Source organism: Euprymna scolopes, chromosome 23 (genome assembly GCF_053919585.1).
Source record: "Euprymna scolopes isolate OS-2025 chromosome 23, ASM5391958v1, whole genome shotgun sequence".
Classification (NCBI taxonomy): Eukaryota; Metazoa; Mollusca; class Cephalopoda; order Sepiida; family Sepiolidae; genus Euprymna; species Euprymna scolopes.
Window position 1 is genome coordinate 10,080,788 of NC_136504.1, and position 22,655 is coordinate 10,103,442.

The following is a 22,655-nucleotide window of genomic DNA, read 5'->3' on the forward strand; positions in this document are numbered from 1 at the left end:
CTCAACAAAAACTTGGTATGTCTGACTATATAGTGGTTTTTCACGGTGGTCAACTCAAATATACATGTTTTAAGACCTGAAACTACACTGTTATCTATTTACACTGGGATTCAGCATCCCCAGGGGCTCAAAAGAGGTCAAAAACCCTCAAATGGCCAAAAGTCACACTTTTTGCCCTATAATGTTTGATCCATCCATTAGATTTTCCTGAAACTTGGCCAAAATGTGGAGGCCATTGTTCTTAATATTAATTCAGTATTGGTGACCCTGGCAAAATTCTGGTTCGCATTCCTCTGGGACATTTAGGGCGAAAAAAAAACATGCCTTTTTGGAGCTCTTTTTTCATATTATTCAAGAACTTGATATGTATGTCTATATAGTAGTTTTCCATGGTACTGAATTAAAATATACACATATTAAGGCGTGAAACTGCATCGTTTGTCTATTTTAACTGGGATTCAGCATTCCTAGGAGCTCAAAAGGGGTCACAAATACCCCAAAATTGCAAAAAATGACACTTTTTACCCCATAACTTTTGGCCATCCATTAGATTTTTCTGAAACTTGGTGAAAATATGAAGGCAACTTTAGCCCTTCACACTTTTCATATTCATCATTTCTTCACTATTTTTTGTGGTGTCATCTCATATGCAGCACAAGAGGGTGACCACGCACGTGCTGCTTGTATATATATAGTTAAGTTTATAAGCCAAAAGTCTGTATAAACTGGAAGTAAATATTAATATTTATATAGTAATCGCAATCAAATAAAAAAGCTCATGTAAAAAAAATAATTTACAGTCTTAAATTTGTGTTCTTCTTAACAAGCTCTATTTCCAATCTTGGTTGTATTGAGCTTTTTTATTTGGTTGGGATTACTATATAAATATTAATATTTATATTTACTTCAAGTTTGCACTTATAAACTCAATCTGTTTGATTTAGTCTAAGCTCCTTAGTTGAGCTTTACGATCTCCTCCAAATATGTTTGATAAGGAATACCTCCCACTTTCTGCTAAAAACATCCCTATCCCTACTAGAAAAGCATACATCCAGAAATTTGTACTGGCTTTAAATACTTTCCTGATAAACATAAGATGGAAAGCTTACTATTTAAATCTGAACTACAATAACAAAAGGCAGTCTCCTCTTTCTATGGACACTTCACCATACCCAGAACCCCTAAAAGATGCACTTCCAATTAATTCACACAGAGAACTGAAGATTGCAAGGAGAGCAGCTAATTCCTATAGACTGAAAATAACCTCATCCCAGTCATAATCCCACCTTAATAACTTTTAAAATTCCATGATAGATTTGGTTAGGCAAATCACATTCAAGAAATAAAGATACCCTCCTAACCCAATTACTAGAAAAATTAATAATTTTACACAAAGTTAAATCCAAATCACAACATATTTTTGTCCCAGTTGATAAGATAAAAAGCTACTACACTTATAAAAAGCTCATACACAAAGAGCAAACAAATCATTTAAAAAAATGTTTACCGTTGTGTATATAAGGTAAACACTTCATCCCTTTGATTTCATTAATATATATATATATATATATATATATATATATATATATATATATATATATATATATTGGGGCCAGAAACATGCATGTACGTAGATTATTGTTTTTAAAAATAAATAAATAAATAAAAATATTATTTGTTTATGTCCAAAATAAAAAATGGGCAATTTCTAAAAAATAGATCCGATCTTCAAGGTGAAGACGCTAACGTCAATATTGTTTTAAAAAAATCAACAACAAAAAAAATAATATATATATATATAATTAATGGTTCCCATATTGTGTTAAATTCTATACTAGGTCTACTTAGTCATTCCAGAGTTTGACAGAAATGAAATACACTTGAAGAAGGTTGGAGGTTGCATTGACCAAAATGTTGTGAAAATGACACTCAAGATGAGCACAGTAGGCTGATGAATAATTCAAATAAGATAGAGTGATAGAAGTTTTAATATAAAGATGTTATGTACATTATTTAACACCTATTTAGTTTTTTATGATCCTGGCAATGCCGGATATCCCTGCTAATATTTTAATGCTTCATAAATCACATTTGTGTGTTTTTCTTTTCCTCTTTAGTTGGTCTCCTGTTACAAGAAATGTTTGGAAATGAAAAACGTTCCATCTGAAGAAAAACAGTGGTTAACCAAAAAATACTTTTCGAGTTTGATCAAGGTAAGAATGTTCTCTTCTCAAATCTTGAAATAAGGTTTCTTTTTTTTTTTTTAATCTTATGTGTTATTTTTTATTCAAAATGTGGTTTCAAAAATGTTTTTTTAAACTGAGAAATACCATTCAAAAACAATTGCTTATGTAACCAATTTATATATCTATAAAAGTGGAGATGTCTGTGTGCGTCTGTCTCTGTGTGTGTACATTCCCTACAAAATAACTCTGTCAATTTTTGGTCTACAGACTCGAGATTTTACATAAGGGTATTGAGATTTGGGAAAATCTTTTTAATCGGTTTTCAGCCATAAATTTGGCTGTAAAGAGGTCAAAGTTCAATGATTTGACATCTGAGAACTCTACCAAACTCCTCCGCCAATTTTGGATCTAAACACTTGAAATTGTAGATATAGGTTACTTGGACATGGATCTAACTTTATAATTTAATTTGAGCCCAAAACAATAAATTTTAAGGGGTCATAATTGGGGTCAAAGTTTAAAAAAGAATTGACCTCTACGGTCTCTACCAAATTACTCATCCAATTTTTGGTCCTAATTTGAAATTTTACTTAAAGTGTATTCAGACATAAGGCAAGCTTTTTAATCATTTTGTTGCTGAAAATTTGGCTTCCAAGAGGTCAAAGTTCGAAAGATTTGACTTTTGCAATCTCTAGCAAACTATTCAGCCAATTTTGAGTCTAAACATTTGAAACTTTACAAAAGGGTATTCAGACATGCAGTAAGCTTTTTAATCAGTTTTTGGGTGAAAATTTGGCTGGCAAGAGGTCAAAGTTTATAGAGTTGACCTTTATAAATTCTACCAAAATCTGCCAATTTTGGGTCTAAACACTTGAATTTTTAGGTGTAGATTACTTGAACATGGGTCAAACATTTTAATTAAATTTGAGCCCAAAACAATAAATGTTAAGGGGTCAAAATTGGGGTCAAAGTTAAAAAAGATTGACGTCTGCGGTTTCTACCAACTTTTCTCTATGGCAGTTAAGGAAGCCTATTATATAGAAAGGCGTTACCGTACATATTCACACTTTTTAATATATACATATGCATATAAAGTTATGAATTTATAGGGCCCGAGCAAAGCTGGGCAGAACTGCTGGTGTTACTTATGTTGTCAACATTTGAAGATTTTTTTTTCACGCACCATAAATGAATTTTTATTGAACTACAAGTAAAAAAGTTTTTAATAGATTTTTATTTGGCCTTTATGTTATGATCAAAGTGTATAGTAGCCTACGAAGTAAATGTGGCATAATGGTGAGAGTAAAAAATAATGGACAAAATGATGAGAGCAAGAACCACTGTTTAGCTGAATGGGTCAGAATGCATTTAGTTAAGAGTAGAATGACTCCTCTCACTTTTGAGCGCCTTGTGCCTAATTTATTAAAATTGTATCACTGTATTCCTTTAGCAAATAATTCAAAGTGTAGTATCTGTTCTGTCTCTGCTCAGTTCTCTTCTCAAATCCCTAATGAGGTTTCCTTTTTCTATCATGTTTTTTTTTCTCCAAAATGTGTCTTCAAAATTGAACAATATATTTTTGTTTTAAACTGTGATATACTACTTAAAAATGTTTTACGTTATATAGCCAAATGGTATGCGTTAACATTTGAAGTTTTTTTTTTTTCAAACACCATAATTGAATTTTTATTGAAATACAAAATAAATTTTTTTAAAATAGATTTTTACTGGCCTTCAGGTTAACATCAAAATGTAGCATACAGTAGCCCATAGAGTAAATGTGGTATTCTGGTGACAGTGAAAGTAATGGACAAAATTATGAAGAGAGAAAGGAACAGTGGATGGCTGAATGAGTCAGAATGCATGTAGTGGCTTCTTAAGCTTTTGAAGGCCTTGTGTCTAATTTGTTAAAATTGTATCACTATTCCTCTAACAAATAATTAAAAGTGTAGTATCTGTTCTGTTTTCACTGTCTAGAAGAATTTCTCTTCCTAGACTGAAACAATTTTATAGGTCATTGTTATCAGTCATGAATGCTTTTGTGATATTCAGAACTGATCACATACTGCATTAAACATGACCTTGTGTCGCATTCATCCCTCATAGAGAGGATCAGGTAAATAATTATTACACTGGAAACAAGGTTTCTTTTGTTGATGTTCACTGTTCTAACTTTACCATTAGGGTTATCTACTTTGATAGAATTGACAGGAGCTTATATTTCTTTGCATAGGCTATGCTTGTATCCCTCAGTAGGATTACAAGTTTACTAATAACCATATTCTTATGTTTCTGAATTTTTCAGATGAGGACTGATTATTTGGATTATTCAGACTACTGTTCTCATCTTGAGTGTTATTCGCACAACGTTTTGTTCCATATTGTTAAGTGTTGAGACATTATGTTGAACAAAGATGGTGGTGAAGAATCAGTGCAGTTCCGATCCTGAGTGTTAAGTAATTCTTAGTAACAAAGATGGAGATGAAGAATCAGTGCAGTTCCGATCTTAAGTGTTAAGTAATTCCTAGTAACAAAGATGGAGGTGAAGAATCAAATGCAGATTCGCGACGGAGATGACGGTGAACTGATTGAATCCAAGATTCAACAATTTTTATAGCAACTTTGGAAGGTTTTCATTGGTTGGTTATTATAACTTGTGGTTATAAAAACGATCGTCGAAATCATTGGTGTCATACCCCCATTAGGAGTCAAAAACATTTTAACACAAATAATGTCCAGAAAGAAATTGTTTTTTGCCTATAACATTGAACAAAGGCAATATGTAGTAACAGCAATACATATAAAAAAGATGAACAGTTTAAGAGAAACTCTCCACTTAAACAATTATCTGGAGAGAGTGACATCAGCTCCAAGAAATCTGAACCAAACAACACCACCTTAAAAGTCACCTCTGTTTTTATACCACAACCACATATAAAGGTCTTGTCAAAGAATATTTAATTCATATGACATTCAGAAGTGACAACTCTCCAAAAGCATCTTGTGTAAGTTAAACCTCCTATGAAAAAAAGTAAAAAAAAGAAAACGTCATGACTTAGTCATGTGTATGCGATTCCATGTATGTGTGTAAAACTAAACAAATATGAGACATGTCATCCACTAAAAGTAAAATTAGAAAGACACCAGAAAGCTGTAATACGTGGAGATACTGAAAAGTCAGTTATGGCTGCCCACGTATGGAGAGAAAAGTGGGATGAAGTAAAAATCATTGACAAAAAAAAAAAATGGCGGAAAGTAAGATAACTCAAACAAGCAGTGCCTTTAATAAAAGGTTCTATTTGAAGTTCTGTGCAGATTCCTGACTTTGACAATAAGATTTCCAAGTTCAACATGACACACCTGAAGAAAGTCAGAGGTTACATTAGCCAAAACATGAGAACAACACTTAAGATGAGAACATTAGTTCAAATAATCCAAATAAAACCTATTTTTAGGATGCATAGGTTGCCAATCCAATCTTGCTGTTGAGCAGTATATTTAATCTAGTTGAATAATAAAATTGATTAGTTTCTTCCAACATATTAATAACATGTTTTAATTTTGGATAAATTCAATCAGATCTGAATAAATAGGAAAAAAATACAAGTCACTTCCATTTCATTTGTATTTTTTTAAAAGAATAAAAAAGATACATAACAATAAAAGCATGTCAGGTGGAGCGGTGCATTAAAGACAAACTTTAGTTCTGTTGAATTTTCTATTTAGAAAAATAGTTGGTATTTCATTTGGATTATAAAAAAATATTAACACAAAAAGAGTTTGACACTAGAATTTTTCTCATACTCAATTCTACATTCTTCTAAAATCCCCTGTTTGTGTTTGAAAATACAAAGTAGTTTTATTTACTACAAGCAGGCCGTCCGGCATTGCCCGATCGTAAACTATGCATAAATATTATATTTTAATTAATGCAGCATTCTTATTTATTATAAATATAAATATGGTAGGTATTAAACGTAACGTTAAATTCCTTTTTAAAAAAAATGAAGTAAATGGAAAGAAACTCCTACATGTAATTTTTTCTAAACAATTCACTTCTTGTAAGTAAAAACAAAAATACTCGAGCTGATATCAAAACCAAAACCTAAAGACAGTCAAGTATGATGACCATTAGGCTACCTTGAGATGATCTTTAAAAAGTGTTTCAAACCTATTTATTTTTAACGTAAGTAATCTGTCATGGGAATGATTCACACATACGCATCCGTGAAACAGTTGATAAACAGATAAAAATCCGATGAGCTCCCCCACGTTCCAATTTTTCAATTTTGATCGCTTAGCAGCCCTTTTTTCCAGATGAAAATGGATTAAAATGTTTTCCACGTATCTGAATACCCTATGTACCAAATTTTAAGTCTGTAAATCAAAAATTTGTTGAGTACGTGGGTTGGGAAATATCCTCACACATTCCCATTTTTATTGATATATAGACTTCTTCAGGAGGTTAGATACAAGATCGGACCAGGTTTTGAAAAACCAGCACACGAGAAGTGCACTCTAGCCTACAAAAAATGCTTGAGCACCCCTGTATGCATTTTCCGCACTAGATTAACAATAAACTAACCCTTTCTCAAAGAGGGAAGCTAAAGTCTGAGAGAGTGAACCTAGGACTGAACAGAAGCATATTTCAGTCTGACAAAAACAAGGCCACTTTCGAACTGATTGTTGAAGACATATCCCAAGTAATAAATTGTGTTTAACTACAATTCCAGGTACGAACATGTTCTTCTAATACCCCCCCCCTCCCCGAAATATTAATTTGTCTTCTTTTAAACTGTCATTTCATTTGCCCTGTCATATGTTTATAATCTTTTTTCAGAACAATGATCAAGAACTTCTCAAGTCGGAGATTACTCGATTAATGGCGGTTGATCATGAAAATCCTGTCATTATCGACTTTGCGCTTTTGTTAGAGCTTGATTTAAATGTAGGTAAGTGATATATTTTGTGGATGTCTGCAGTAAATATTCATTTAAATAAATGTTTCATAAGAATTGCATTTTTTTAGTGACTTTTCCACAAATTGAACAATTACAGGGTGGAACGATAACATTGTCGCTTTAGAAAAGACGACATGATTCCATTTCCATTTGATGAAAATTCATAAACTATGACGCATCTCTTACAACTTTCTCTTTACAAAACTAAAAATAAGTGTCTTTAGTTCTTATATTGTCCTTATAGATAATATAGAATTAGATTTATTATTTTGCTTTCTAATTTACATGCATGCTTATGGTTTGCATGAACACACTATGTAAATTAAATAGCAAAATAAAACAATTATGAAGCAACTCTGAAAAAAGAGTCACTGTTTCTTAAAATGTTTCAAAAACAAATAAAATATTAGAAAGTGGTTGAATCAACATATGGTGAGGTGAGAGAAATACATGGGTAAGTGAGAGAGCGGTGACTACTTTAAGCATGTACTAGCAGACCGCCTGGCATTGCCTATTCATAAGATATGCTTAAATATGATATTTTAATTCATGCAGTTCACATATTTATTATTATAGAGACAATTCTCTATCGATTATTATATTGAATCTAACACATAGTAGTGAGATCGAACTATATATATTTTTTTTGGGGGGGGGATGTGAGAAATTATATAATATTATTTCCACAGCCAAACAACTCTGCAGCTCACAAGAGCCATGACAGCTAACAAACCGGAAGTTCAAGACTCGAGTTTCACCATCATTTGGGCTCATCAGTTAGACATATTCGAATCAGAATTCGAAACCCGAACCTCTTGCATGCGAGGCAAGTACTCTGCCAAATGAGCAACTGCATACAAGACTCTTGGATTTTGAATTCCAAGTTTGGATATGTCTAACTGATGAGTCTAAATGAGGGTGAAACTCGAGTCTTGGACTTCCGGTTTGTTAGTTGTCGTGGTTCTTGTAAGTTGCAGGGTTGTTTGGCTGTGAAAATATCACTTGGATGCCAAAACCAAAATATACAACTCACCACCCTCATTCCTTAGCCTCTGAGCCATGCCCATATATATGCATATATATATATGTATGCATATATATAAATTCACCTGTCATCCCTTTTTTAAAAGATGGAATCGCTCGATTGTTGAAGATGTAAACAAGCAAGGTCTACAGAGTTTTATTTTATCTATATAAATAAAACAATAGATGTGTGCATGTATGTAAATATTTAATCGATAAAATCTTAAACTACTGATCACATAACACTGAAATTAACAGGAAATAGAAATCATGCACCAACGATGGTTTATAACAAGTAAAATCTTTGTTTGGATGGATAAATCATGTGTGCCGAAGTTTGCAAGTTGCAATGAAAAATGTTCATTTCCGAGCTTCAATCTCTGGTCCCCCCTCGCCAATCCTTCATGATAAACACCCGTCTAGCTAAAACCACTGTCAGTAATTTCCCCTACTCTTTATCTGTGCCTAAATCAAAACGTAGATTCCATGAACATAGCTTTTTTCTGAGAAGTGCACGCCTGTGGAATTCTCTTCCGTTTGCCTGTTTCCCACCTGACTACAACTTGGATGTCTTCAAGTCCAACATAAACAAATTTCTGATTAATCGCCCCCTTAAGTAAGACGCTTTATCAAATCTCCAATACCAACTATTACTACGATATTATCCCATTGATTATCGTACACAAAATAACCCTTATCCCCGAGTGGCTTACGGGCCTTGATAAGTGGTGATCCCCATGTAAAAAAAAAAAAAAAATTTCAACTTGCCGATATATATCTATTAGCTGGTGTATGCATAAAACTGATCAAATCTAAAAGTGGTTTGATTTTATAACTTTCTTATCTGTCTGTCAGGTTAGCTCAAACAATAAGGAATGCAGTTGGAGCGCTAAATGTTTTATTTTCGATTCTAGCTGATGGCACGCAAGTCACTTTTTAAAAAAAATGTTTAAATCAGTACTACATATTAGGTACAATATAATATTCAATAGAGAATTGGCTCTGTAATATTGTTGTTAGCGTCCTTCCATCTTAATAGTTGGAAATCCTACCTGAAGGTTGTCATGTTGCGTGGTAGCAGCTGCTGCTGTGACTGAGTAGACAGATGCAGGAGCAGCAGATTCTATTGAACACCCTGAAGGGATACTCTCCGTCAGGCTCTGCCGATGCTCTGGTGTCCTTTTGCGTCTGCCTCTCCTCTTTTCATTTTTTCTCTCCTAGCTGAGCCAGACACACTTGTTGACTGTAATAATAAATGCAAGATGTGAATGAATTAAAATATATTTAAGCAAATGTTACGACCAGCAAGATTGTACCATCCCTGGTAGTTAGTATCAAAGTATATGAGGAGAAAAGCTTTTAGAAAACAAATGTTGATTCACTCAGTTTTGTATGCTAATCATATAAACATATGTGAAATGCACTTCTTGCTTAATGATAACAAATTTCTTCACATTTGATAAATCAAAAATATAGAAAATATAAAATCATTTAAAATTATAATTTAAATTTTAATATATTGTATTGTGCTCCCTTATTAACTACAACATAGCTATCTTCAAGTCTAATGTCAAAAAATTCTATTTAAGCCATCCTTTTGAGTAATATAATCTTTTTACCTATCATATCCAATCCTCTCATAGTATTGTTCTGTATCAAATTGAAAATCTCATGAAGAACTCTTATCCTCAAGGGTAACGAAAAAAAAAGATTGCATATTTTCTCTAATCGCTTTTATTGCTGTTAATATCAGGTAAACTATTGCATATATATATATATATATATATATATATATATATATATATATATATATATATATAGGAAAATATAAGACAATAAAATTACAAATAAATAACACCAATTATCCATGGTATGATCATGCAGATCCACATAAAAGTGAGAATCCCATATTATGGTAATGAAAAAACAAACAAACGATAATATACTCTATTTGCTTTAATTACTGTTAATATCATGGAAACTATTGAAAAAATAGGACAATAAAATTACAAATAAATAACACCAAGTATCCACGGCATGATCATGCAGATCCAGATTAATGTGTGGATTCAGTATTATCCGGATAATGAAAACAAAAAAACAACTTTTATTTGACAAAAAAATTGCATGAAAATGAAATCATTGTGGACATTTTTCAACTTTGTGCAGTATTCATTTGTTACCTTGTTGTGCACGTTGGCCCACATGAAATTTCTCTGCTAAATGGCAAAGAAAACTTATTAAAAATTGAATGTGCGTGTGTTCATCTTATCATAAATTACTGTTAAGAGCAAATGGTTCTTTCACTCAATAAAGTTTTATTCCAAAACAAAAATTCTTCTCAGTTAAAAAATCTCGTGTCAGAGTTGAGATGAATTTTGTTTAGTTTTAAGATTTTTTTTTTTGTTTACGCTTGTTTATGTGGATTCGTGTCTATTAGAGGACATTTAATATAATGGAGTGTATGGTCTTTTTTTGGTTGGAATGTTTGACTATTTTGGAGAATATCTCTCTCTTTCTTTCTCTCTCTCTCTCTCTCTCTCTCTCTCTCAATGGAGAGAGAGAGAGAAAGAAAGAATCCACTTTTGTCTTTTGGAAAAGAGAGGTCCCTTTCTCTCGAAATTAATCAAAGTTCCATACCATCCACGGACTTTACATACACCCGACATACCAGCAACTTGGTTATAAATAATCATACATTGAGGTGAGGAAAGATAGACGAATAAAGGCTAGACACTCCTCTACTCAAGCATACCCGTCTACATTTGTTTGTATTTCTTTCTTTACTTTCATAATTCCGGTCTTTCTCTGCATTGTCTTTGGCTTAAAAAAAAAATTCTATATATATATATATCTATATATATATACACATACACACTAGCAGACCGCCTGGCATTGCCCGGTCATAAAATACATTTAAATATGGTATTTTGATTAACATAGATTTCATATTTATTATTATATTATATTGGGCCCAATATATAATAATGATTTAAAAAGTTTAAAAAACAAAAATCACCTGTGCACCATCACCGAGAATCAAAACCAAAACTTTTAGCTTGCAATTTACTATTTCCTTTGACGTTAATACCTGAGCTATGAAGACATGTTTGCTGCAAGGCTAAAAATTAAAACATGAACCAATAACTATTACGTTAGGCATGCGTATTCTTAATGCCGTCGTTTGACCTTCATCCGGCAAATTCCATTTTTTAATTTTCACACTTTTACACAGATTTTCCCTGGCTAAAATCAGTTTTGCATGGGTTTGAATATCCTATATATTAAGTTTCATGTCTACAAACAGAGGAGTTTAGTAGGCAAAATTTTTAAAACAAATATATATATGCATACATAAATATATATAGAAAGAGGTTTGTGTTTACTATAACCTTTTTATGCAAATATTACACAAGTACAAATTGTGTAAAATATCTACATGAATGTAATTATACATAATAGTTAACTAAAGATGATCATCCTTTAAAAAAACCAAAACAACTAATAGGGAATTAATTAAAATGAATGTTTAAAAGAATATGCAAATTAGCTAGATCTTTTGCAGATGAATGCAATTCCATGACTTATATATAACAAAGTTGTATTTTTTTTAAATAAATAGAAAAAAGCGTTGAGTTCGGCTGTGTTTTCGTTTTGCTGCTGTCCAGAGACCGGCTGCCGGTCCCTGTTGGGCGGGTGAGCCTTGTTTTTATTTTTCTGCCTCCCCGCGAGGCCATTGACTGTCTTGTTTACGAATTATTTCCGGTTGTCTCTTTTTCCGACTCGACCGGTCTGCGTCTGAGGTGGTTGTTCGAAGTCATATCCAACGGAAACTTCAGCCGGGCCAACCGGGAAGAAGACGCAGAGGAGGAGGGTAACTTGGCCGGGCTCCGGTAGGGCAGACATGTCTAGCCCGGGGTCCGGTTCCCAGAAGGGGCTTCAGCCACCTCTGAGCACAGGATTAGGCCTTGGAAAAAAAAAAATTCTACCGCCACGTGGTCCGAGTTCCGACCTCCCGCCCAGCCCGGTTTCTGGCGTTCGTGTCCCCGACACGCCCGCCGGTTCAGGCCCAGTAGACAGACCACTAGGATGGATTAGTGTTGACCCCCGCACAAAACTCGGTGTTGTCCCCCGCACCGCTAATTTAGGGGAATCGTTTGCGTTAGGCAGCGACTCTCACGTAACTAGTCGTACTGCTGTTCCCGGCAGTAATAGTAGTAGCAGTAGATTTAGGCCAGCTGAAAGAGGTGTTCCGACTCGGTGGAATCACCCGAGGAAGAGGGCTTTAACTGTCAGCCCTCCCGCCCATGGGAGAACGGACCCCCTAGGGTCGGGAATTAAACCAGCAACCTCTGGAGATATCTCAATATGGAGAAGCACCGAGTCGGAACAGACGTTTTCGAACGGGTTGCCAGACGACAGGGAAGAGGCCATAAACATGTTAACGCTTTTAGACGAACAGTTGAACGCCGCGAAGCAAGCCGACATAGAATTTAGTAGCAGCGACAGTAGCGCTGATGAATGCAACAGACAAGAACTGCTACTACGACAAGCGAGAAAGTCGCGTCAACGAGAAAGAAAGGGGGCTGCTCAGACTGAAAGAGAGAATGGGGCAGCTAGTGCCACAGCCACAAAAGAACCGGCACTGACCCCTAAACCGTCGTCCCCAAGGGAGAAGCCGGGAGAGTGGCCGACGTTGCCAGGGAGTTCACAAACAATAGACTCGTCCGGTTCTATTATTGCCCCGGGACAGAAATCACCGCTGTTAACAGTGTCACAAACGATAATATCAACACCGCAGACGGCCGCGGCGGCAGTGGTAAAAGACTGGGGCCCCCAGTCGCAACTAACTCCCGGGGATTACCGCCGGTTATTCGATACAAAATATAAGGATTTGACCGACGGAAATGTTATTAGAGTAGAACCGAAAACTATGAAAGAACTTTCAAAGAGAATAATATCGTTAGTCTCCATAGACACAAAGAAACGAGCGCTAACCGGTGTGCCGAAAGACGACATGGCAAAAATTCTGGGGGAATTAAATATCCCCGCAACCTATATCTGCCGTAGAAGCTATGCAGTGTGGGATTTACTACTGCCCAAAGAGGAAGACGCCGCCAATATTTTCAAATCGGAACACACGTGGCGACATATTCGACTTAAGCCGGAATATTTAAGTAAGACGCGGACGAACGTGTCTATTTTGGGAGTCCCCTGTATTCTCGGCCCTGAGCAATTAGGGGCCTTTATGAGTCAATATGGGGACGTAGAGTCCGTCATTCCTGTCCGTGGTCCCCGTAACCTTATGGTAGGGGACTACAACCTAAAAATGCGTGTTGACAAGGAAGGATTACAAAACATTCCCCCCATGCTCAGGTGCGACATATGGTCGATGAGCATTATAGTAGAAGGTCGCAGGCCCCACTGTTGGAATTGTCAACAGCAGGGCCATATGGCACGGGAATGTCCGAAAAGAAACCCACAGACAGTAGTAGTAGTAGCAAAGCCGGCGGCAGTGGTACCAGCAGCCCGAGAAGCTAACCGGAGGGGGCAAAGAAGCAACAACGTCGGACGGCTGGACTACAGTGGTAAAGAAGAATGGCAGAACCACCAAGACCCCCTCCACAAGAGAGCAGCCCCCTGAGGTACAAGGTCAGCCGGTTCCCACAGTGTCGTCAACGGTCTCTTCCACCAACGTTACCACTAAAGAAGTTGTTAGCGGCCAGAAAAGAATGCATCCGGTCTCCTCGTCTGACTCAGAAGGGGAGCACGATAAGGAAACGGCTACTGTGATAGAGTACCAAGTGCCGAAAAAGGAAACTAAAAAGAAGGCGAGAAAAAACAAGGAGGCAGGGTCCCGTTCCCCGTCCCCTATGAATGTAGAGAAGACTGTCTCTACGGTGCAGCCACCCAAAACCCCTACCCTAACCTCATCGGCTGAACCAAAATCCCCATCCCTTTTCGATACCCCCCCAACCGGTGCCCGCTCGTTGTCCCGGGAGAAGCCGGCGACAAAAACCAACAGCGGTAGAAGAGCCGCCTCTGTATCTCCTGTAAGGAGTGAAAAGACGAAAAAGCTCCCCTACCTTCCTGGAGACCGGATTTGCGAAGTAGACCCCCTTCACGCTGACACGTATATAACGCAGCGCCATAGGGGCCTGATTAAGCCGCTTAGAGAAATGAAAATAATCGACGGGAAAAGTGTTACCAACCCTAAAAACTTCCCAGACGCCCCCCTAGTCATGACCTTTGTGCGCCATACAAAAACTGGACGCACGAAGGCCATGTGGAATATGATCGACGACGCCAGGGGGGCGATTCCAGATTTAAAGTTGGTGGAAGAGAGGCATGACTCCCTCGATCAGCTGGCGCCGAGATGCGAAGGTAGGGTTCCTATTTACGTCCACCCTTGTTTGTATAGGGCCCTTAAATTAACGTTTCCCCTGGATGTCGGAGGTATTGCGCGAGACGGACGAGTAACGTCCGAGTTGCTTTCGGGCAACCTCGCCCAGTCCTGCGGCACCCTTTCTAGCAAAGACTTTAGGTCGGTGGTTGCGGATATCTAGACACAATGGCCACGTCCTTGAGCTTGTGTAGTTTGAACGTTAGGGGCATGAGGTGCCGAAGCAAAGCCGCTAGGGTACTGAGGGACCTCATGTCGATGAATATAGATGTGGCTGCGTTACAGGAGACTCACTACGATTGCGTTGACGATCATCGGGTGCTGGAGGGGGATTATGATGTCTTTTCAACATACGGTGATAGTCAAAGTAGGGGGGTTTCTTTGTTAGTTAGGCGCACCCTTTCTGCAACGGTTAGCGTTGTTCACGCGGATGCTGATGGTAGACTGATCGTGGCCGATGTTGCCGTGGCAAATAGAGCGTTTTGAGTCGTCGTGGTGTATGCGCCCAATTGCGTACGGGAGCGGGTTTCCTTTTTCCGGCGGTTGGAGGTGTTTCTCGGGGGTTCGGAACGGTTAATACTAGTGGGTGATTGGAATGCCATCCTTGACCCCAGGGCAGATAAGGTGGGCGGGACTAGCGGGACGGATGGGTGTGAAACCAGTCTGTCGGACCTGATGGCTAGATGCGATCTGGTAGACAGGTATCGGGTGGATCACCCGGGGCGGGAGACGTGGACGTGGCTCTCTAGCAGGCCTTCCGCTTCAAGTACTTACTTGGATCGGTTGTTAGTTAGAAGAGGCAACATAGAATACATATCTTGTCCCACGTTCCACTGGTTAGGCCACTCTGACCACAAACTACTTGTGGCCAGGTTAGACTTAGATAGTAACCCCAAGTTAGCTGGGTACTGGAAGTTAAATACCTCCCTACTGGAGATAGGTGACTTTCGGGAAAGGCTAACTAAACACATACAGAAGGGATTAGTGGGGGCGGTTACCGGGAGTAAGTAGTGGGTAAACGCCAAATCTAGCATTAGAGACTTCTCTGTCAAATATGGCCAACGCCTCGCGCTAGATAGGGCCAAGGCAGAGAAGCGTCTAGAGGATAGACTATCCCGGGCGGTGGCTGGGGGGGATTCCCTAGAAATAGGGTTAGCTAAGGCGGATCTGAGTCGTTTGGCTAGCGAGCGATATCAGGGCCAGGTAGTTAGGGCTAGAATTAAAAAGATGCCCAACGAAGCTGTGAATGTTGACAAAGCCGAACGAGTCTATTCGCTCGGGCGCAAATCGGATAACTACATTCGTAAAATTCAGAGCCCGGAAGGGGACTCCATAGTGTCGGCTCGGGGGATTTGCGAGCGGTTTCGAGTGCACTTTGAAGATCTCTTTGCGCAGCTGTCCAGGCTCCGCGTCCAGGAGTTTGGCAACTATTTGGCTGGCTCGCCCCGCCTGGAGGCGGCCCGAGCGGCTGGTTGCGATGGTCGGGTTACAGAGTGTGAGGTCATAGCTGCTATGAAGCAGGTCGCCTATAATAGATCACCAGGACTGGATGGACTACCCTACGAACTTTACTTGAGGATGTCGCACATGTTTGTTCCGATTCTGACGGGTGTGTTTAACCACTGGTTTGACACGGGATCTATCCCGAGTCAGGTTACCAAAGGAGTGGTCACACTTCTGAAGAAGAACGACACACATGTTGGGGGGATAGATGATTTTAGGCCAATCACGTTGCTGAATACGGATTTAAAAATCCTGGCCCGAGTGCTGGCGAATCGTTTGCAGATTGTTATCGCTGACTTGGTCGAACCGGATCAGAATTACGCTGTGAAGGGAAGATCAATTCAAAATAATTTGCATTTGATACGTACAGTCATAGAAAATTTAGAAGACGACACTGAAGCCGCGCTGATTAATTTGGATCAGTCCAAGGCGTTTGATAGGGTGGATCATCGTTTCCTGATGGCTGTTTTAGAGACCGCCGGATTTGGATCCGGCTTCTGCAGATGGATTTCCATTTTGTACGCTCGGCCGACGGCAGTTGTGCAGGTCAACGGGGTGCGGTCGGCGCCGTTCGCGGTTTCTCGGTCGGTGCGACAGGGGTGTCCGTTGTCGCCCTTGCTGTATGTCCTCGCGCTGGAACCATTCCTTAGGAAAGTGAGGACCAGGGTGGCTGGACCGACCCTGCGCGGAATTGCTCTTCCTGGCGGTGCGCGAGCCAGGGTTTCCGCGTTTGCCGATGATTTCACCGTATTTGTTTCGAGCGTCGTTGATATTATTACGGTGATTAAGGCTCTCAAGCGTTATGAACAAGTTACAGGGGCCGTAGTCAATCTCAGCAAATCCGTTGGCCTGAGGTTGGCCGCTTGGCGGGGCTCGAATGCTTTGCCTGGCGCATTTGTCTGGACGGATGGCCCGGTCCGTATTCTGGGTGTTTGGTTTGGACCCGGTCTATGTCTAGATAAGAACTGGTCGGAAGTACAGAGCAAGGTCGAAGCGTCTGTCAGGGTTTGGCTTCGAAGGGGATTGTCCCTTAAAGGTAGGGCGGAGGCATGCGCCACTTATGTGTTTCCGCTGATCCTTTACCGATTGGCTGTACTTCCTCTGCCTGCGGTCCGCATGGCGGCCTTAACGCGTGCGCTTTTCTTACTGTTGTGGAATGAGCGACGGCCGCTTGTCCATAGACAGGTCTGCACTCAACGTCTTGAAGATGGGGGCCTGGGGATGCCTGACCTGGCTAGCCACAAAAATGCCGAAAGGTTGGCGTTCCTGGGTAGAACTCTGATTGAGGAGTCTGATTGGGGTCCCGCGGTCGGTGCAGCTTTTCCCGACCTTATCCCCAATCATTTAATTGAATGCCAAAGAAGGCCGAGAGGGCAATCAAGATTCTTCAACGAATGCCGAAATGCGCTTAGAGCGATGCCAGGGTCCTTGGACCTTGCACAGCTTAGAAGGGCATTATATCGGGGATTAGTGGTGGGGACCGCTTCGGACCCGCTTGGGGAGCGGCTGCAGCTGTCGGAGGGGGAGGTTCGCTCTCTGTGGAATTGGGCGCCAGGCCGGGGATACCTTAACAATTCCGAATTTTCCCTGACCTGGCGATTGGTTAGAAACGCTCTACCCCTCAATGACATATTGTTTAGAATTGGTATGGTATTTAGTCCCTTTTGTCCACGGTGCGACGAAGATAGCTTAGAAACCGTAGAACATGCTTTTTATACTTGTTCCAAGCTCCGTGAATTCTGGGAGTATGTCAGTGAGGTCACGGCTCGCATCGTCCCCGATCAGGTGACGATCCTGGATTTAGCATCCGTTGTCTACAACGCAGATCCCTTGTGGCCTAGGGAGGAACGAATGGTGTTCCTAGCGACCTTGGCCGTAGCTAGACTGGTAGTGTGGGTTTCACGCATAGAGATAGGGCGTGGGGGGGAGCCACCTTCTCATCGGGATCTGATTTTGTATTTTAAACACCAACTTAAAATCAAAATCAGATGCGATAGAAGGAGGTTATCTCGCTCACAGTTTAGTAGGAGGTGGATTCACACCGCTAGTTTATGTGCGTTTGTACGAAACAAGCTTGAGTACGTGTTCCCTGCCTAGGCATGGCACACGCCGACCGTAAAAGCAACCCCCAGACCAGATCAAGATAATCCCGTAGTGGATCAGTCCCTTAGCTAGTTGGTATAAATGAGTTCCATGTCCCCAATTTTTATTTTTAGGTGTTAGGATACCTCCAAAGAAGCCCAGTCCTGATTAATTTATTTTAGTCCCAACCCGTCCCGATGTTATTTTTCTTGGAGGTCACCGAATATCCCTTTCCCCCCCCCCTTTATTTTGTCCGTAGCTGTGCCCACTCCCTCTTAGGAAGTGCTCCCTTGTTTTCGGCCGATACCGGAAAACAGGAAGCATTTCAAAATCAAATAGGTAAGGGTGGGTCAATACTAACACATTCACCGTTTAACGTTTTATTTGGTTCATTTATTTTTTATTACTGTTATTTTTCTTTATTTTGGGGTGTTTTTAAGGCTCTCATTATCCCTGCCCATCATCCGCATATATCATACACATCACAATTTCATCCGCATATATCATACACATCACAATTTCCATTTTGTCATTATTTCATTGTAAATATAAAGTCAAAAAAAAAAAAAAAAAAAAAGCTATTGTATATAATTTTATTGTTAAAAAAAAAAAAAAAAAAATTGTACATATTGTCATCTGGGGCTTTAAGTAGATCCAACCCCTAGAGTGAATGCGGTATTGTGGTGATTGCAACTAGTGATAGGGAATAGACAAGTGGACGACCCCCGACACCCATCTTCCCCCCACACCCTTTTTGGCCTCATGCCACATTTAAAAAGAATTAGTTGCCTGTTTTATATAATTTTAACCCTAAAATTCTGTAAAATTTGTGATTTTTCTTCTTAAATAAATATTTAAATAAATAGAAAAAAGTGTTTTTAATATGAATATTAATACACAAAAAATCCAGTTTTATAGAAGTATGTATATATATATATATATATATATATATATATATATATATATAAATTTTACAGAACGTCAGAAAAACATTGGTACTGCTGGTTTCAAATCCAATATAGGGAGATCAGTTTATTTCCAATATTCTTCGACCATAAACAGATCCCCCTATATTGGATTTAATGTTTTTCTGACCTTCTGTAAAATTAAAAAAATAAATATTATGCTCTTATATTGAGCTTTTTCTTTATAATCAAGCAGTTTACTGGGATTCTTTCGCACAAATAGCACACAGTCATATATATATATATATATATATATATATATATAGTAATTGGCACCTCTTTACAGAAGAAGGCCATTCCTACAATATTGCAATATATGAGTGTGAATATGCAGTCATCCACAAACAACTGTTTCATCTTTTCATGACTCATCGGTGTGGTTAGATTTAGTATACCTATTTGTACTTATGCAGCTATGTTACTGCGATGAAATAATAATGTTATTATTTAAAAAGCCATTCTTAACATGGGAAGGGTAGGGTGTTCTGTACTTTCACCTAACAATTTAATAAAATATATATAAAAAAAATTTAATTTAACTTGAAAATACTATCAAAAAAATATGATGATAACATAGATGCATAAGCGCTAACTTATCAATTCCAAATTCGAATGCCAGATCATTTGCAACTGTGAACAATAGTGTCAGATGTTTGATCTGAGCTAACAAACTACTAAAGCTTATGTTAATTGAAGTGAGGAATAGATTATCATATAAAGCCTCTGATTCCAAATCTATAATAGCCAAAGTGACAGAGGAAAACCGACTTTACTTTATTATAGAGATTTTATATGTTTCATCCATTCTAAAAAAAAAAAGATGGTTGTATAATGTCATCTGCATAATAATGTGTCTATTTCTCGTTTATTTTAATTTTTTTTAGGCAAATTGATTCCATCATTTAGTAAATTCTTTACTGACTGTGTGAACAAAGCATCATCCTCATCAGCGTGTGTAGAAGAATGCTCGGCCATTATGAAGATCTGCTTGGGAGCCTGTGCTATCATTTCAAAGGATTATAATGCTGCTACCGAACTACTCAAAAAAGGTTTCGTATTGATACTTTTTTATTTCTTTCGTAAATGATCAGACGTTGCTAAGAACTGTAGTTAGTAATTTATTTTTGACTCGCAGGGCTACCCTGTATTGTCCGGGATATGGATAACAAAGTAGAAGGATTAAAAAAAATATATATGTAACATCTTTTTCTCTCTTGCTCTCTATATCAAGAAAGAGGAAGCTGATCAGATTCATATTCGTATTTATTAAATGTTTTGGTTCTTCCTTGTTATAATAGCAAAATTCCTGAATCAAAATATTAAAACCAATCGTATTGATTTAATGAAAATATTCCAAAATTATAAAAAAACGATAACTTAGAGTATTAATTATTAATGAAAACAGTTTTTAAAGACAATTGAGCGCATGGTACAGTGGGGAAAGAGGTGGCTGGTTACCTTTAATGCATCTAAGACCAAGCTCCTATCTCTACATCATAAACGCTCTGATCCCCATCTGGCATCAATTGAAATGGATGGCTCTCGTCTAAGGGAGGCCCCAGGATTTGATAAGCTTCTGGGTTTGACCTTTACACCTGATCTTAAATGGAACACATACATCAAGTCTGTTGCCAAGGTTGCTGGGAAAATAGTGGGATTCTTCTACCGCTCCAGAAGATATGTCACTACTGATACAATCCTGCCTTGATAGAGTACAAAATAGACTCCGTGGCTTAGTGGGCGATGCCTTTTTCTCTACCCTGCAACCTCTTTCCCACAGAAGAGACGTAGCAAGCCTGTCATTGTTCTATCGTTACTTCCATGGCAGGTGCTCGTCTGAGCTCCATTCTCTGGTCCCCTCTCGCCAATCTTTCTCAAAAAACACCCGACTAGCTGAAACCACCGTCAATAATTTTCCCCACTCCCTATCTGTGCCTAAATCAAAACGTAGATACCATGAACAAAGCTTCTTTCTTAGAACTGCACGCCTGTGGAACTCTGTTCCGCTTGCCTGTTTCCCTCCCGACTTCAACCTGGATGTCTTCAAGTCCAACACAAACAAATTCCTGATGAACCACCCCACCTAAGTAATGACACCTTACCAATTCTCCAATACTATTGCTACACTATCCCTTTGATTACTGTACACACAATAACACTTATCCCTGAGTGGCCATTGGGCCTTGATAAGTGGTGAACTACATGTAAAAAAAAAAAATAAAAAATAAGTTTAGATAAACTGGCCAAAGATTTTCAGTTTTCAGAAAATATTTACCCCCTCCCTACCCTTTTTGTTATGATTCAAACTCTCCGGTTTCTTTTTTTTGCAAAGCTAAATCTTTGCTTATTGTCTTTGAAAACTGTTTTCATTAACAATTAATTTTCTACCTTCTTGTTTTTTCATAATTTTTGGATATGCTCATTACTGTGACATGACAATTAAGTAGAAACTGTTTGGTTTTACTTGAAATTCAATGTTTTGATTCTCAAATTTTGCCATTATAACAAAGAAGAATCAACCTTTTCTTCACACATTCCTTTTCTCACTTTCATATGAATCTGGTTAGCTTTCTTTTTATTGAGAGAGAAAGTGAGAAAAGGAATGTGTGAAGAAAAGGTTGATTCTCCACTCACTCTTTTTTGTAATAAAAATTTTTTTTAAAAAAGTATATAATACAGAGTTGTAGTTTGCTTGAAGCATTGTACATATTGTATAAGATCCATTTTAGAAGGTTATAAAATTAGGAAAATGTAAGCACCAGGTGATCTGAAGAACAAAATAAGTGAAAGACAAAAAAATAAGACATAAAAAGAAAAATAGAAAATAATTTTCTTACTGTTTTATCTTCAATAAACTATAAGCACTTGTATCCCCTCGATGTAAATATCCCCTCCCCCCGACAAACCCGACTCGCAGATAAATCCCACCTCTACACAGTAGAGATCCCTAGATGTAAACATGAAAGATTTAAACATTTTCCTTTTTTCTTTTTCAGCTCTTCAAGAAAATTCCACGATTCATTGTGGCCATTACTATCTGCTTTTAACTCTTTATCATCTCCATGAAATGACACTAATCGAAAAGGCATACAACATCGGTATGTGTCTCTCCTTTGAATTTATTATCTATACTTGCACATTTTGCAGTATATGTTTTATTTCATATACCCACATAAAATTTCACAAGAAGCTATATTTTATGTATCAATTTTCAGTATTTACTTCAACAGTGCTCAGTACATGAGTAGAGCTAGGTAATAAGTTATGAATATATATATTTGTGGCATTTAAGCTTAATTGCCATATATATTTTTATAACTTACTATATATATATATATATAATTTTTTTTTTTTTCATACATGTAAAAGCATGTGTGATACTCTGTCCTCATCAGCCGCAAGCAGGGTGATAACACAGTTTCGGTAGCTCAGGGTGATACTGCCACTCCTGATGCCTAACTGTATCAATATGCTGAAGTATAAATGTAATGTGAACAAGCATCTTGTTGCCCAGCTCCCCACTCAGGTTGTC

General features: G+C 38.1%; 1 protein-coding gene across 2 annotated transcripts in view; it reads left to right on the forward strand.

Moving 5' to 3' along the window:
• LOC145245741 (tetratricopeptide repeat protein 37-like) overlaps positions 1-22,655 on the forward strand; it is a 155,618-nt gene that overhangs the window by 29,826 nt on the left and 103,137 nt on the right. For both annotated transcript variants that reach the window (XM_080107339.1, XM_080107338.1), the window contains exons 7-10: positions 2,118-2,213; positions 7,027-7,138; positions 20,008-20,172; positions 22,120-22,221. In XM_080107339.1, coding sequence (XP_079963465.1) covers positions 2,118-2,213; positions 7,027-7,138; positions 20,008-20,172; positions 22,120-22,221 — 475 coding nt within the window. The remainder of the gene's footprint in view (positions 1-2,117; positions 2,214-7,026; positions 7,139-20,007; positions 20,173-22,119; positions 22,222-22,655) is intronic.